Source organism: Bubalus bubalis, chromosome 2, assembly GCF_019923935.1.
Source record: "Bubalus bubalis isolate 160015118507 breed Murrah chromosome 2, NDDB_SH_1, whole genome shotgun sequence".
Lineage (NCBI taxonomy): Eukaryota > Metazoa > Chordata > Mammalia > Artiodactyla > Bovidae > Bubalus > Bubalus bubalis.
In genome coordinates, this window is record NC_059158.1 from 70,367,968 (window position 1) to 70,382,481 (window position 14,514).

The following is a 14,514-nucleotide window of genomic DNA, read 5'->3' on the forward strand; positions in this document are numbered from 1 at the left end:
GAAATTAAATGCATAAGCATCTCTCCAGCTTGATCAATGAAAATGGTTTACATTACAAATACTGGTAACTCTAAAATAATTATCATGGATAAAAACATTTAATATTTGTGAAATTTTACTTAAAATACTTGACAGAAAAATATTTAAAATGAAATATTTACATATTTGCTCTGTATGTTTAAAATTTCAAGTAAGAGTTAAGCACATCTATCTTTGTCACATAAGATGAAAGTTATTTAATAAATTGCAAATGTCTTATTTAAAACACCAAATGTGAAATTTTATAGAAATATCTAAAAATTCAGATTGTTTTAAGTATTTTTCCTTTCCCCAAATCAAGTTCATAATCCATATTATTTGGCTTTCTTCTCTTGTTAGTGGAGAAGATTTGAATAATGTCACTCATGCCTACTATAATTAATGGTCGGGGGGGATATCAGTGTAGATTTGAACAATCTACAATTGCATATTGGGGCAAATATGCTGTCAAGAACCTTGCATTGAATGAAAAATTCATAAAGTCAATATAGAATAACATCTACACCCTTTTAAGGTGAATGAATTATATTTGCCTGAAGTTAATGCAGTTGAATTTCATCACAAGGTTATATAGATCTATGCAGAGGAAACAACTTGAAGTGTGTTCTTGCTTTTAAATTCTGTGGTATTTATATGCAACAAGAATTATTACTTATGCATCATGGTTAACTAGTTTTGAAAGAGACAGTTACTTGTTGAAATTTACTTTTTATATGAATTTACTTCAAAATTTAAAATCATATTTTTTTAAGTGGCTGGAGGTGAAAAGAAAGTTCGCAAATTACTTCCTGAACCTAAACCTCAACCAAAGGAAGAAGTTGTTCTCAAAAGCGGTATAGTATTTTTCAAACATTGTATCAGCTTCAAATAACAAAAAAGAACTTGAAAGCTTACAAAATATTTCTGTTCCTTGGTTTTCTCTTAATTAGATTCCTAATATATCAAAATTCATTTCTAGTTGCATTGAAAATTAAATATGATCACTTTCATATCTTTTTAAAAAGGCAGAAATTTTGTGAGCATTCAGAGTATCTTGAAATTTACAACATTCATAGACATGACTAAATTGATAATATTCTAAACTAATAACAGTGACAATAGCTGCCATTTTCATAATCAAATTATGTAGTAAAATACACTAAGCCTATTAAATACTCTAAACTACACCAAATGATTTAAGCCTAAACTCAAAGTTCAGTTTTAAAGTGTGACACAGGATTACCACAACTAATAAATAACATTTTCTAAAACCTGAGCATTTCTTTCTACTAATAAAATATTAAAGAATTAGAAACAAGATATTTGAATGAAGAATCAAATTCTGACTTTCCCTCCACATAGAATTACTTATTTCTTGGCTACATTTCTTTGGCCATCTCCACTTCTGTTAACTTTGTACTTATTTAAATTCTTCTTTTCTCATTAAGTTATAACATTGAATTATTAGAATTTTTTGCTCCTCAGGTTATTCATTTTGTGTTTGGATATTTCTGCCATGGATTTCTCTCTGAACACACTATCTATATAAAGTGACTCTGAGTGCTATTTTAATTACCTTAACAACACTTGATCTTTTTCTTAACAGCATTTTTAGTGTAAAAGCCAGTTTCCCGGTGCACTTGATCTCATGCTTTTCACTTTCCTTGCTTTGTACGTTATTTGCATTCATTAAGCTTATTCAACATCTTCATTCGTTTGTCTTGGTTTACATATAAACCTTTTTGTCTTTTTAAGTTCTAAGAAAGAGGCCTGAAGAAGAAGAACCTAAAGTAGAACCTAAAAAAGTAGAAAAAATAAAAAAACCTGCAGGTAGGAATCTCAGTAAAAATTTGTGAAATTATCTTTTAACAAAATTGAGATTTAACAACAGGTTTATCTTGTAAACATAAATGGAGTTAAATATAAATGTAGCTTCATATTTCATCTGTCTATGTTTTCCATTGTCTGCTTTCTGTTTAAACATTTTTATAGTATTAATAGTTCTCAAATCCATTCATGCACTTCATCATCATTATTGTTATTATTTGTGAAATAATCAAGTTGGCTGCAAAATAACTTCATGGGAAGGTGTCAGAAATGTTTCATAAAATTTGGGGCTTTTAGGGGGCTGATTTTTATCTATTCTCAAAGAGTATATTTGCTATTTCAGAAGTGATTTAGAAAGGGAGAGCTCACGAATGGGGTTGGGAGGCAAGTAGGTGAAATAAGAGAAAGAAAAATAAATTGAAGCAGAGTCAAGAAGAGAAAACAGAAATTAATTGATAGAATATAAGGGTTTTCTTTCTCAAGTCAACAACAGAGCTTCAGAAAATAGTTTGATCTAATTATTTCAGATTAGCTGATTTCTAAGGATTCAAATCCTAAAATAACACTAGAAAATCATCCTATTATCTTAAAGTGCCAGAACCACCTCCAAAAGCTGTGGAAGAGGTTGAAGCACCTCCAGCTGTTACCAAAAAGGAAAGGAAAATTCCAGAACCAACAAAAGGTACAAACTTCCAGTTGTCTCTAAAAATACAAATATGCATCAATTAAAATATCATTACACTGGCATTAAGATCTGAACACATGACCTCTACTCATCTTATCCAGCTTAATTTTCTTTACAATTCACTCTCAGGTGCAGTTGCCTCATGCCCATCCATTTGTTAAATAAATTACTGAGTTTTAAAAACTAAGAAAATTGTATTTATGGGCAATGAGATGAATAATAACATTAGAAAATCAATAAACCTGACGTGCTATATTTACTAAGTACTTTGTTTAAATGTAAGAATAAACTTGGGTCAAGTACTTGACTTGGTGACTGTTTGTGTATAAATTCTAGTATCTTCCAAGATACATTAAACCTGTCCAATTTTGGTTTGACTTTGTGAAAAACTTCAAAAACTCTGTGATAACTTGCTTATTACTATGAATTGTTTTAGTGCCTGAAATTAAGCCAGCAATACCTCTCCCTGCCCCTGAACCAAAACCAAAGCCTGAACCAGGTAAGCAAGCTTACCCTCAATATCAACAGCATATACCTTCATGTTTCACACAAACAATGTATAGTTAATAAGAGGAGTAAAAGTGTGCATGCATCAAATGATTTCTAATGCCCCAATGTCTTAGATTATACTGTTGTATTTTAAGATAATGTCACGTATTTTCAAATATGTTATTATCTTGTATATAGATTTTATTATAATTAGAATATATTGTTCTTTGAAAACCAGTTTATTAGATTTTAAAATTCATCAGGGGAGGCAAATAGGCAAATGGGTTTTAGGAAGTGACAAAGGATACATTAATGCAATGAACATTTTTTTGCAGAAGTGAAAATAATCAAACCACCTCCCATGGAGCCCCCACCCACTCCCATCGCTGCCCCAGTGACGGTGCCAGTAGTTGGAAAGAAAGCAGGTAATTATTCTGTTGTTTTCTTTTTGCTTGTTTGTTTTGGTGGCTTAATGAAAACTTCATTAAAAATCAAGCTTTCTTTTTGTTGAAACAAAGCATCATTTCAATTGTGGGAGCTTATAAATTCATGATTAAATTTTCTTTATCTGCTACCCTGTACCAACCTACTTTCTCATCCATAGGTGCATATTGTGCAATTTTGATTGAAATGTGTATTTCTGCAAAGCATCATTTATTTATATGCTTTTGAGATTAATGAATATGTTCAAAGTTAAGACATATATTCTCTAAGGACATACATATAGGAATCCCATGGAGATTCAAATTTCCCATGTGCCCTGTAAAAATCATTTCTCACTTTTTAAAAAGACTGCATTTTGGGATAAAGAAAAAGTTCTGGAAATGGATAGTGTTGATGGTTGCATAATATTGTGAAGTATTTAATGCAACTGAATTGTACACCTAAAAATGGTTAAACTGGTCAGTTTTATGTTAGGTATATTTTACCACAATGAAAAGAACAAAAAAAAGGACTGCATAGTTCTGCCTTTAAATCTATATAAGAATTTAGATAAATAATAATTTTCTTAAATGTACTAACTCAGTATCTTAGGTACAAACTTAAAATACGTATTAGTTGAACTACTTAGGTGATAATCTCAAAACCAAAATGATTTGACATGTATAGATCATTGATAAACATATGTCCTAACTATTTGATCTTTGGCTACTTCCTTCATTTCTTTAAATTTTAATTTCCTAGTCTGTAAAATCAGAATATTTAATAACTCTACTTATTAAAACTATTATGAGGATTAACTATATGCAAAACTTTTAGCACAGTGCTTGGTACATAGCAAGAAATATTTGGATTTTTATTATGTTTAATAACATGAGAATATACTGTGTTCTTTCTTCTATGGTTTAATTTTAATATTATATAACATATGTTGTCACTGATATGGTTTGGGCATTATTCTTTTAAACTTTTATGATTTTTATGTGATACTCTTATTAGTTCAGAAAAAGACAAGAACTGCCATTGAGATAATTAAGTATGTGTAAGAGTACAGCTTTTCTCACATCCCCAGTGTCTGACACTAAAGAACTGGTTCTACAATTTATACTGCCCCATATTAATTGAATTAAACTCTTAAGTGTGAGAACTGTCTTGGTTTTGCCTTAGTTCATTGTCTAATTAAGGGAAATCTTCAAAGAATTCGTACCTTTGTAGTACACAGACCCTTTCCTTTTCTGGAGTCTTCCCTGGATTTATTTGCCCAGCTTAATAAAGAAAGGCTTTTGGTAACTTCTGGGTTATTTCCCTTTTGCCTACATTGATTCCTTGTTGACATAAAAAGGTATTTCCTTGATTCACAAAACGAGCACACACATTAACATACAAAATATTTTACACAGCTAGGTAAGAGTAAAACTCTTCCTCACAAGGTAAGAGTAAGCCTTCCAGAAATGGGAGAAGAATTACTTGCTGAAGGTAATTTTTTAATCCTAGAAACACTGGCAATTTAGCGTGGTCACAACATTCAGAATATGCCTTGCTGGAAATATCCAGATATTCTCAGTAAAAGTCACATAAATAAGTCCAGTTTTTCTTCATTCATTCATTATTCAGCCCACATGGTTTACTACTAAGCATGAAATAAGTCTGAAAATTGTTTAAATCCTGGGTTTTATTTTTATTTCAGAAGCCAAAGCACCGAAAGAGGAGGCAGCCAAGCCAAAAGGTCCCATCAAAGGTAAGATTCATTTCCCTGTACCTGAGTTGTAAAACCTTTCACTCTTTGGAAACTTTACATTCAAGGGCAGTTTTCTGTTCAAGGGGGAACATTTCAAAATTTATATCAATCTTTATGATTTCTAATTGATTCTGCAAAAACTAGTATGTCTTTTGATATCACAATGAATACACCTCTAATATTACTCAAGTGGATATTACATATGTAACATATACACTTTAGGATAATGAACCCTACAAGTTCCAAGTTTCATTCTCCATATACATGATATTTATACATGATAGATAAAATAATGAGACATTAATCTGGACATTATACATTTGGCTTTCAAACTTGAGAAAATGAGTGTTTATTATCCATGGATTCCTTTTGCCACCTCATTTTCTTTCTGAAAGAAAGCAGGATAAATTCAACTGACCTTTCAGTTGCCTCATCTTTAATTTTCCCCTCTTGTCTCATGGTCACTGGTTTTACCCAGCAGACAGCCAGGTATGCACTTTCTGACCCTTATGGAAATGCCAATTCAACTTTTGATTTTATTTTGAATTAGGTGTAGCCAAAAAGACTCCTTCACCAATAGAAGCTGAAAGGAAAAAGTTAAGACCAGGAAGTGGTGGAGAGAAGCCGCCTGACGAAGCCCCATTCACCTACCAGCTGAAGGCTGTGCCATTGAAGTTTGTGAAAGAAATCCAAGACATTGTCTTGACTGAAGCAGAGTCAGTTGGCTCTTCTGCAATCTTTGAGTGTTTAGTCTCCCCGTCCACTGCAGTCACAAGCTGGATGAAAGATGGTAGCAATATCCGTGAGAGCCCAAAACACAGATTCATCGCTGATGGAAAAGACAGAAAGCTGCATATCATTGATGTTCAACTTTCTGATGCTGGCGAATACACCTGTGTTCTACGTCTGGGAAATAAGGAGAAGACCTCCACGGCTAAACTGATTGTTGAAGGTAATTTCCAGTCTTCTGAATATGGCCCCCATGGAACGTTAACACAGTAAACCTCCATAGCAATTTTTATTGTCCCTTGAACAAAATTTATTCCCAAGTTTTATCTCAATGATAATATTGTATGTATTGAAAAGTCTCTGCCACTTTTTAATATCGCGATTCTCCATAGAACTTCCCGTGCGTTTTGTAAAAACGCTTGAAGAGGAAGTCACAGTGGTCAGAGGACAGCCACTGTACTTAAGCTGTGAGTTAAACAAAGAACGTGACGTGGTCTGGAGGAAGGATGGCAAGATTGTCGTGGAGAAACCCGGCAAAATTGTGCCCGGCGTCATCGGCTTGTTGCGGGCTCTGACCATCAATGATGCAGATGACTCCGATGCTGGGACGTACACAGTGACTGTGGAAAATGCCAACAACCTGGAGTGCTCATCCTGCGTGAAAGTAGTAGGTCAGTACTTCGCTGGAAAATTAGTTCTACTTACTATTAAGAAAAGAGAAGCGAGATCTTCAATTTCCAGTATCAGAATATCAGCAGTCTTACACCTTACCTAACAGGGAGAATATCAAATCATAGCAGATTAATTATGTCCAGTTTTGAGAATTTTTTGCAATTTCTGAAATTTACTAAGGAAGTTTTTGTATTGCTTATTCAGATCATAATTATCTTTTCTGACCTCTTTTATCATACAGAAGTCATTAGAGACTGGCTGGTGAAACCCATACGAGATCAGCATGTGAAACCCAAAGGGACAGCTGTTTTCACCTGTGTTATAGCAAAGGATACTCCAAACATTAAGTGGTACAAAGGATATGATGAAATCCCCTGGGAACCAACTGATAAGACTGAGATAGTAAGAGATGGAAATCATATACACCTCAAAGTTAAAAATGCTATGCCAGAAGATATTGATGAATATGCAGTGGAAATTGAAGGGAAAAGATACCCTGCAAAGCTGACACTTGGAGGTATAAAAATCTTACCATCTATTCTTAAGTTTTGTATGTGCCTAAGGCAAAATAATATACACAGGTACACTCACAAAAGTGTCATTAGATTGTTTAACGCCTGATGGTTTTTCATCCTTTACCAATACAGAACGTGAAGTTGAATTGCTTAAGCCAATAGAGGATGTTACCATTTATGAGAAAGAAAGTGCAAGCTTTGATGCAGAAATCTCAGAAGCAGACGTTCCTGGACAATGGAAACTGAAGGGAGAACTTCTAAGACCCTCACCTGTGAGTAATTTCTTCTTTTAAGTTGTTAATCATATACACAAATGAACCTGTCTACAAAACAGAAACAATCTCACAGACATAGAAAAGAGACTAGTGGTTGTCAAGGGAGAGAGGGGTGTGGGAGTTTAGGATTGGCAGACACAAACTATTATGTATAAAATGAGTAAACCACAGATCCTACTATGTAGCACAGGGAACTATATTCAGCATCCTGTGATAAACACTGCATTGTAAGTCAACTATACATCAATAAAAAATAAAATAAGTTGCTAGTCATATTCTATATGACTACATTCTATAACTGATTCTGACACTCGGATTTGGTTCAGTAATGATGAAATTATTTCTGGCTTCTAAAGTCTCAAAGAGGGGAAGAAATTTGATGCACTATTTGTAGACAGCTCAGCAATTTTTAAAAAATGTTTATGACAATATACTTTGTTTTTATTAGTAGTATTACAGTTATTTTATGGCTCTATAGACATCTGTATCTGAAACAATCTATCCATTCAAATGCTAACTAAAACTATCCTTTTTCAGACATGTGAGATCAAGGCAGAAGGTGGAAAACGCTTCTTGACTTTGCATAAAGTCAAACTGGACCAAGCTGGTGAAGTTCTTTACCAGGCGCTGAATGCAGTCACGACTGCCATTCTGACAGTGAAAGGTATGGGCCTTTGGAACTCATGGAGTGGGCTCAACTTCATCTGACAGCCCCCTGCATTCTGAAAAGTCTCATTCTTAACGTTTGCCTTCCAGAAATTGAACTTGACTTTGCTGTGCCCCTGAAGGATGTCACAGTCCCAGAAAAGCGACAGGCTCGATTTGAATGTGTCCTCACTCGAGAGGCAAATGTTATATGGTCTAAAGGACCTGATATAATCAAGTCATCGGACAAATTTGATATCATTACTGATGGAAAGAAACACATTCTTGTCATCAATAATTCTCAGTTTGATGACGAAGGAGTCTATACTGCTGAAGTGGAGGGCAAGAAGACCTCAGCACGATTATTTGTTACAGGTAAGAGCTGGTGAGCTCTGACTCTAACATCCCATAGTTAGGCACATGAATATCTAACTTTACATACAGAACATCAGGGGAAAAAAAAAAAAAAAGGAACACCAAGTTTTAATAGCTGTAAGTGACCATCAGCCTCACAACTTTATTTTCACATTGCCATCAAAACAACCCCCTTAATTTTTTTTTTTTAATGGAGGATAGATCCTTTTGAAAAGGTGACTCAATAAATGCCATGTGAAAGATTCTTTTTGCCAGGCAAAGTGGAATATTTCTGAAGGTAATATTTCTGAGCATATTAACTTGTATTGCAGGTATAAGACTGAAATTCATATCACCTCTTGAAGATCAGACAGTGAAAGAAGGTGAAACAGCGACTTTTGTCTGTGAACTTTCTCATGAAAAAATGCATGTGGTCTGGTTCAAAAATGATGCTAAACTCCACACTAGCAGGACTGTACTCATCTCCTCGGAGGGCAAGACTCACAAGCTGGAAATGAGAGAAGTGACAATGGATGATATATCCCAGATCAAAGCCCAGGTTAAGGACCTCAGCTCCACAGCAAACCTGAAGGTCATAGGTAAATGTGACCAGCTATAACCAGAGAGTTGACTTTTGGATGGTGGGAGTGGGTAACAGTTAACATTTTGCAATGTGTAACCCTTTAATTTCACTTTGACGTTCTCTGATCATCTGCCAAATGTCCCTTACAGAGGCCGATCCCTACTTCACCGTGAAATTGCATGACAAGACAGGCGTCGAGAAGGACGAGATTGTTCTCAGGTGTGAAGTGAGCAAAGACGTGCCGGTGAAATGGTTCAAAGATGGGGAAGAGCTTCTACCTTCAACCAAACACTCCATCAAGGCAGATGGCCTGCGCCGCATCTTAAAAATCAAAAAGGCAGATCTGAAGGACAAAGGCGAATACGTGTGTGACTGCGGCACGGACACGACAAAAGCAAACGTCACTGTTGAGGGTGAGTTACACAGAATTTCTAAAGGTACCCCATCTGAATCTGCGATTGCTGTGTTCAGTCATTCTTACGAAACTCTATAAATTTCAGCCCGACTAATAAAAGTGGAAAAGCCTCTGCATGGAGTAGAAGTGTTTGTGGGTGAAACAGCTCGCTTTGAAATCGAACTTTCTGAACCAGATGTCCATGGCCAGTGGAAGCTAAAAGGAGAGCCTTTAACTGCTTCCCCTGTAAGTCGCAATGATCTGATCACATAGGTGGGGGTGGGGCGCTTGCTTGCTCAGTGGTGAAAGAGGGTACATTTCTGGTACAAAATCTCTTGATTATTTGTAGGAATAACCAGTTATGAAAATGATGTTTTTCTTTCTCTTTCCTCCTCACCTCACTCCAAACAGGACTGTGAGATCATTGAAGATGGGAAGAAGCATATTCTGGTCCTTTATAACTGCCGGCTGGACATGACAGGCGAGGTCTCCTTCCAAGCTGCCAATGCTAAATCCGCAGCCAATCTGAAAGTGAAAGGTACGTTCTGCTTGCCAGCCACCCTTTTGTATTTTCTTTGCAAGGCTTCCTTTTGAGACCCAGAACTCATGACTGGAAGCATATTCTGGCTTCATCCACACCCTTTTCTTTTTTTCAGAATTGCCACTTATCTTCATCACACCTCTCAGTGACGTTAAAGTCTTTGAGAAAGATGAAGCTAAGTTTGAATGTGAAGTATCCAGGGAGCCCAAAACATACCGTTGGCTGAAAGGAACCCAGGAAATCACAGGTGATGACAGAATTGAGCTTATCAAGGATGGTACTAAGCATTCACTGGTGATCAAATCTGCCGCTTTTGAAGATGAAGCAAAATACATATTTGAAGCAGAAGATAAGCATACAAGTGGCAAACTGACCATTGAAGGTAAGCATTCTTATCAGACAGGCTACCTTTAAACACTTTTATTTTTATTTTTGCTTTTATATATCCTCCTTTAAGGATTGGAATTAGTAAATTGTTGTTGTTTTTTCCTGATAGGAATCCGACTTAAATTCCTCACCCCACTCAAGGACGTAACAGCCAAAGAGAGGGAAAGTGCTGTGTTTACTGTGGAGCTGTCCCATGATAACATCCGTGTTCGCTGGTTCAAGAACGACCAGCGCCTGCACACCAGCAAGTTCGTCTCAATGGATGATGAAGGGAAGACCCATTCCATCACATTCAGAAACCTCTCTATTGACGATACCTCTCAAATTAAAGTGGAAGCTATGGGCTTAAGTTCAGAAGCCAAACTCACTGTGCTTGGTAGGTGCTTTTTTTAAAATTTAATTTTATTGCATTCATCAGAAATGTATGTAGTATCGACTGTGCAAAATCTTTCAAGTGTTAAATTGCATGAAAGCAATGCCTGCCCTTAAGAAATGACCACATACATTATTAGGCTTGTGTCTGAAATATTTTTACCTAAAACTATGAGGATTTTAAAGGAATAAAGACTCAGGCTCACAAAATAGCCAGTTTAAATCAGAATTAAAACTCAACTAATTATGGAGCCTTGTCATATTTAAAATTAGGAATATAAATGCTTCCTCTCCACTTTATCAAAATTATTTCAGAAAAATGTTTCTCAAGTCCCTAAGAAACACAGAACTTATGTTAATCAAGCTCATTCTTTTTCCTGGGCTGCTAGTCTCAGGCAGATTATATATGAAGTCTAACATGTATAGTGACCATTAAAGACAAACTATTAATTGATAGAAGAAAAACTAATAATGAACTGGAAAGCTTACAGGTAAACTAGTCATAAGAGATTTGCTAAGAAATTTAAAATTTAGCTGAATGATGGAGAAACATATAATCATTTGAAGCTAAATTTCAGTGTGTCTTTCATACTACTGTTAATGAAATACTTCAAAATATAATATAGATTCAGTTCAGTTCAGTCACTCAGTTGTATCCAACTCTTTGAGACCCCATGAATCACAGCACGCCAGGCCTCCCTGTCCATCACCAACTCCCGGAGTTCACTCAGACTCACGAGATCTTGATAAACCCCAGGCATCAATTCCTTTTCTAACTTTTAGAGAACTTTTGAACATACACGTTAAATGAGTGGAAGCATGGTACACTTGCTAAATACACCCAGACTTCTGTGAGCTGCCCCTTAAACTTTCCAAGAGATTTTTGTCTCCTTAGGTGGTTAATGAATTTTTTTTCAATTATACTTGACTTGCAGAGGGAGATCCATACTTTACAGGAAAGCTTCAAGATTACACTGGTGTAGAGAAAGATGAAGTGATTCTACAGTGTGAAATTAGCAAAGCAGATGCACCAGTGAAATGGTTTAAGGATGGACAGGAAATAAAGCCATCTAAAAATGCTGTTATTAAGGCAGATGGCAAGAAGCGCGTACTAATCCTAAAGAAAGCCTTGAAGTCAGATATTGGACAGTACACCTGTGACTGTGGGACAGATACGACCTCAGGAAAGCTTAACATTGAGGGTAAGGACGTTTCCACAAGCCTCACTCGTGAAGCTGTTGGAGTTATTTCTGCCAGAGGCTAATGACACATGCTGACCCTGCACTTTTCTAGATCGGGAAATTAAACTGGTGCGGCCCTTGTACAGCGTGGAGGTGATGGAGACCGAGACGGCCCGCTTTGAAACCGAAATCTCGGAAGATGATATCCACGCCAACTGGAAACTCAAGGGCGAGGCCCTGCTCCAAACACCTGTAAGGCTATTTCTGAACTTGCCAATGCCCAGAGGAGCTGTGTGAAATAGGAAAAGGACAGGAGAAAAGTCAGAATGCACACAAGGCATTTAAAACATGATATCAAGTTCATCAGAACTCAAGCCAATGAGAGCTATTGGGGTCTATGAATGGGCTCAGATAGGCACACTTGCGTTATTTTTGATCCGGCATTGGTACAAGGTTCTAGATATTCTGTAAATGCTGCTAGTTGGTGTAGAATGAAGCAGATAAAATAAGTATTGCCATCATGAATAATATTTGTTAGCTTTCTCTCACAAAATAGTCACCTCAAGAGTTTTCCTTGTAAATTCCTTTAATTAAGGTATTTTATCCTCAAAACAAAATACCAAAGATGACTTCCTATGGAATCTTTCCTCTTTTGACACAGGAATGTGAGATCAAGGAAGAAGGCAAAACACACTTCCTTATTTTGCACAATTGCCGCCTGGACCAGACTGGAGGGGTGGATTTCCAAGCTGCCAATGTTAAATCTAGCGCCCACCTCCGAGTAAAACGTAAGTATTATGTCTTTCTGCTGAAAGTGAATCGTATACTCCTACAGCAACTGGATGTGAGTGAAATTAGTTAGATTTATTTAGTTAATTAGAAAACATTATTAAAGTATAGAAACTAGCTTTCTGGTATTTACTTCTTTGTCATCCTCATATACCTGTGGTTCAAATTCTAAAGTTTGGAAATTTCATCAACCATTTTGTTTGAACCAAAGAAAATTAAGTCTCACACTCCCCTACTCCCTAATTCTTTCAAAGTAGAATATTCATAGAAAAAAGAGTCTAACTCAGAACTCTTAAAGACCCTTAAAGAAAATTTTCAAGTGGCTGTACAACTTTCACACAAAAAAGAAAAACTCTGTGTGTGGGCATTTCAGACTCAAGAAGGGAGGTGGGAAGCAGCAGGCTAACAGTTTTGGAAGGTGCAGAAGTGTTTATGGATTGGACAGGCTGTGTGATTGAGGGGCCCTTATCGTCTCCCAATCAGAGTCTTAGTTATTTTGGAAGTCACATACCTTATGTAGCAAGAGGAACTCGATGCCTGGCAGAACAACAGATGCAGCACAAACTTCTCGCTGACCTTGCAAATCAGAACGAAAGGGCCCCTGCAGATAGATACCCACTCCCTGGCCACCTGCTCTCCCCTACTCAGCACCAAGGGGCCATGTTCACATGGGAGTGAGAACAGCGGGCAGTCCTGTGGCTCTTTCCTCCTCGGAGAAAGCATGAAGATCAATAACTAAATCTGTATTTATCCTTTTGGAGTTACAAAATGAGTCACCGGGAGCTGTTTCCTTCCCCTCGCACAGCCCGCGTCATTGGTCTCCTGAGGCCTCTGAAGGATGTCACGGTGACCGCGGGGGAGACCGCCACTTTCGACTGCGAGCTGTCCTACGAGGACATCCCAGTGGAATGGTACCTCAGAGGGAAGAAACTGGAGCCCAGTGACAAGGTCAGAGGCAGACGGGTGGTGGCCTTGCCTGCACTTCTTTCTCCCTCGGTTCTTTCATCTTCACATGCGTGCTCCTTCTTCTACACTTTCTTACTGTTCCCTTGCCTCCCCTTCCCTTTCTTTTCCCTACTCAAGTGTGATTTCTGTTGACGTTGTAAAGCGGGTTCTTCTCATTTTTGTAGGGTTTAACCTGATGATATTTCTATTGAAATGGAAATTAAGATTTTAAGTATGATCAAGTTTTAGGTTTTTGCAGAAAAGGCAAACATTAATTAATGATCAGTGATAGTTTAATTCATTGAAGACAGGAGGGATCAAAAAGGCTTTCTGATTTGCTGTGCAGTACAAGGGTACAGATTAGGTTTCATGGAGAATTCTCTCCATGCTATTTCGTGTTCTGCATATAAGGGGATTAAGAGGAGAGGATGGAAATTCCATTTCAGGCAGTTGATCAAGTAGTTGAGATAACTTCTGGGTGGATCTGCTCTTCAAGCATTTCTCCAAAGCTATTTTTAACCCTCAAGTGCTTTGAGCTGTGCAAATTCTGGAATGCAAATGGACTATTTAAAATGCCCGATGGTGGTGGTAAGAAAGAAGGACTCTGTGATTAGCCACACGTATGAACAAATATACTTTAAGAAGTTTTAGGAAGTAACTAGCTTGTGGTGGGTATTGAGTAACGAGCTCAATATCCAAATTGAACTATGTATTTTGCTCCCTAAGACAACATGTGTTTAAATTATCTTGATAACTCACCATTACTTTTGAATTCTTGAAATAAAATATATAGAAAACATCCAACGTGTGTTGGAAATAAGCACAGGCCATTATGTCCATTTTTTTTTCCAGTATTTTTAGAAATAGTATCAAATGTGGCATCAAGTCTTCAATATAAATCAAACTGTTAACAATTATAGGAATATAATTTAAA

General features: G+C 36.6%; 1 protein-coding gene across 50 annotated transcripts in view; it reads left to right on the top strand.

Moving 5' to 3' along the window:
• TTN (titin) overlaps positions 1–14,514 on the top strand; it is a 276,641-nt gene that overhangs the window by 158,644 nt on the left and 103,483 nt on the right. For 49 of the 50 annotated variants that reach the window (XM_045163719.1, XM_045163748.1, XM_045163740.1 and 46 more), the window contains 22 exons: positions 792–872; positions 1,774–1,848; positions 2,438–2,527; positions 2,967–3,029; positions 3,355–3,444; positions 5,148–5,198; positions 5,749–6,150; positions 6,320–6,598; positions 6,841–7,116; positions 7,247–7,386; positions 7,927–8,053; positions 8,146–8,409; positions 8,721–8,987; positions 9,121–9,384; positions 9,472–9,611; positions 9,777–9,903; positions 10,022–10,288; positions 10,403–10,669; positions 11,601–11,867; positions 11,959–12,098; positions 12,508–12,634; positions 13,441–13,583. In XM_045163719.1, coding sequence (XP_045019654.1) covers positions 792–872; positions 1,774–1,848; positions 2,438–2,527; positions 2,967–3,029; positions 3,355–3,444; positions 5,148–5,198; positions 5,749–6,150; positions 6,320–6,598; positions 6,841–7,116; positions 7,247–7,386; positions 7,927–8,053; positions 8,146–8,409; positions 8,721–8,987; positions 9,121–9,384; positions 9,472–9,611; positions 9,777–9,903; positions 10,022–10,288; positions 10,403–10,669; positions 11,601–11,867; positions 11,959–12,098; positions 12,508–12,634; positions 13,441–13,583 — 3,947 coding nt within the window. The remainder of the gene's footprint in view (positions 1–791; positions 873–1,773; positions 1,849–2,437; positions 2,528–2,966; positions 3,030–3,354; positions 3,445–5,147; positions 5,199–5,748; positions 6,151–6,319; positions 6,599–6,840; positions 7,117–7,246; positions 7,387–7,926; positions 8,054–8,145; positions 8,410–8,720; positions 8,988–9,120; positions 9,385–9,471; positions 9,612–9,776; positions 9,904–10,021; positions 10,289–10,402; positions 10,670–11,600; positions 11,868–11,958; positions 12,099–12,507; positions 12,635–13,440; positions 13,584–14,514) is intronic. The other variant, XM_045163734.1, reaches the window with a different exon arrangement.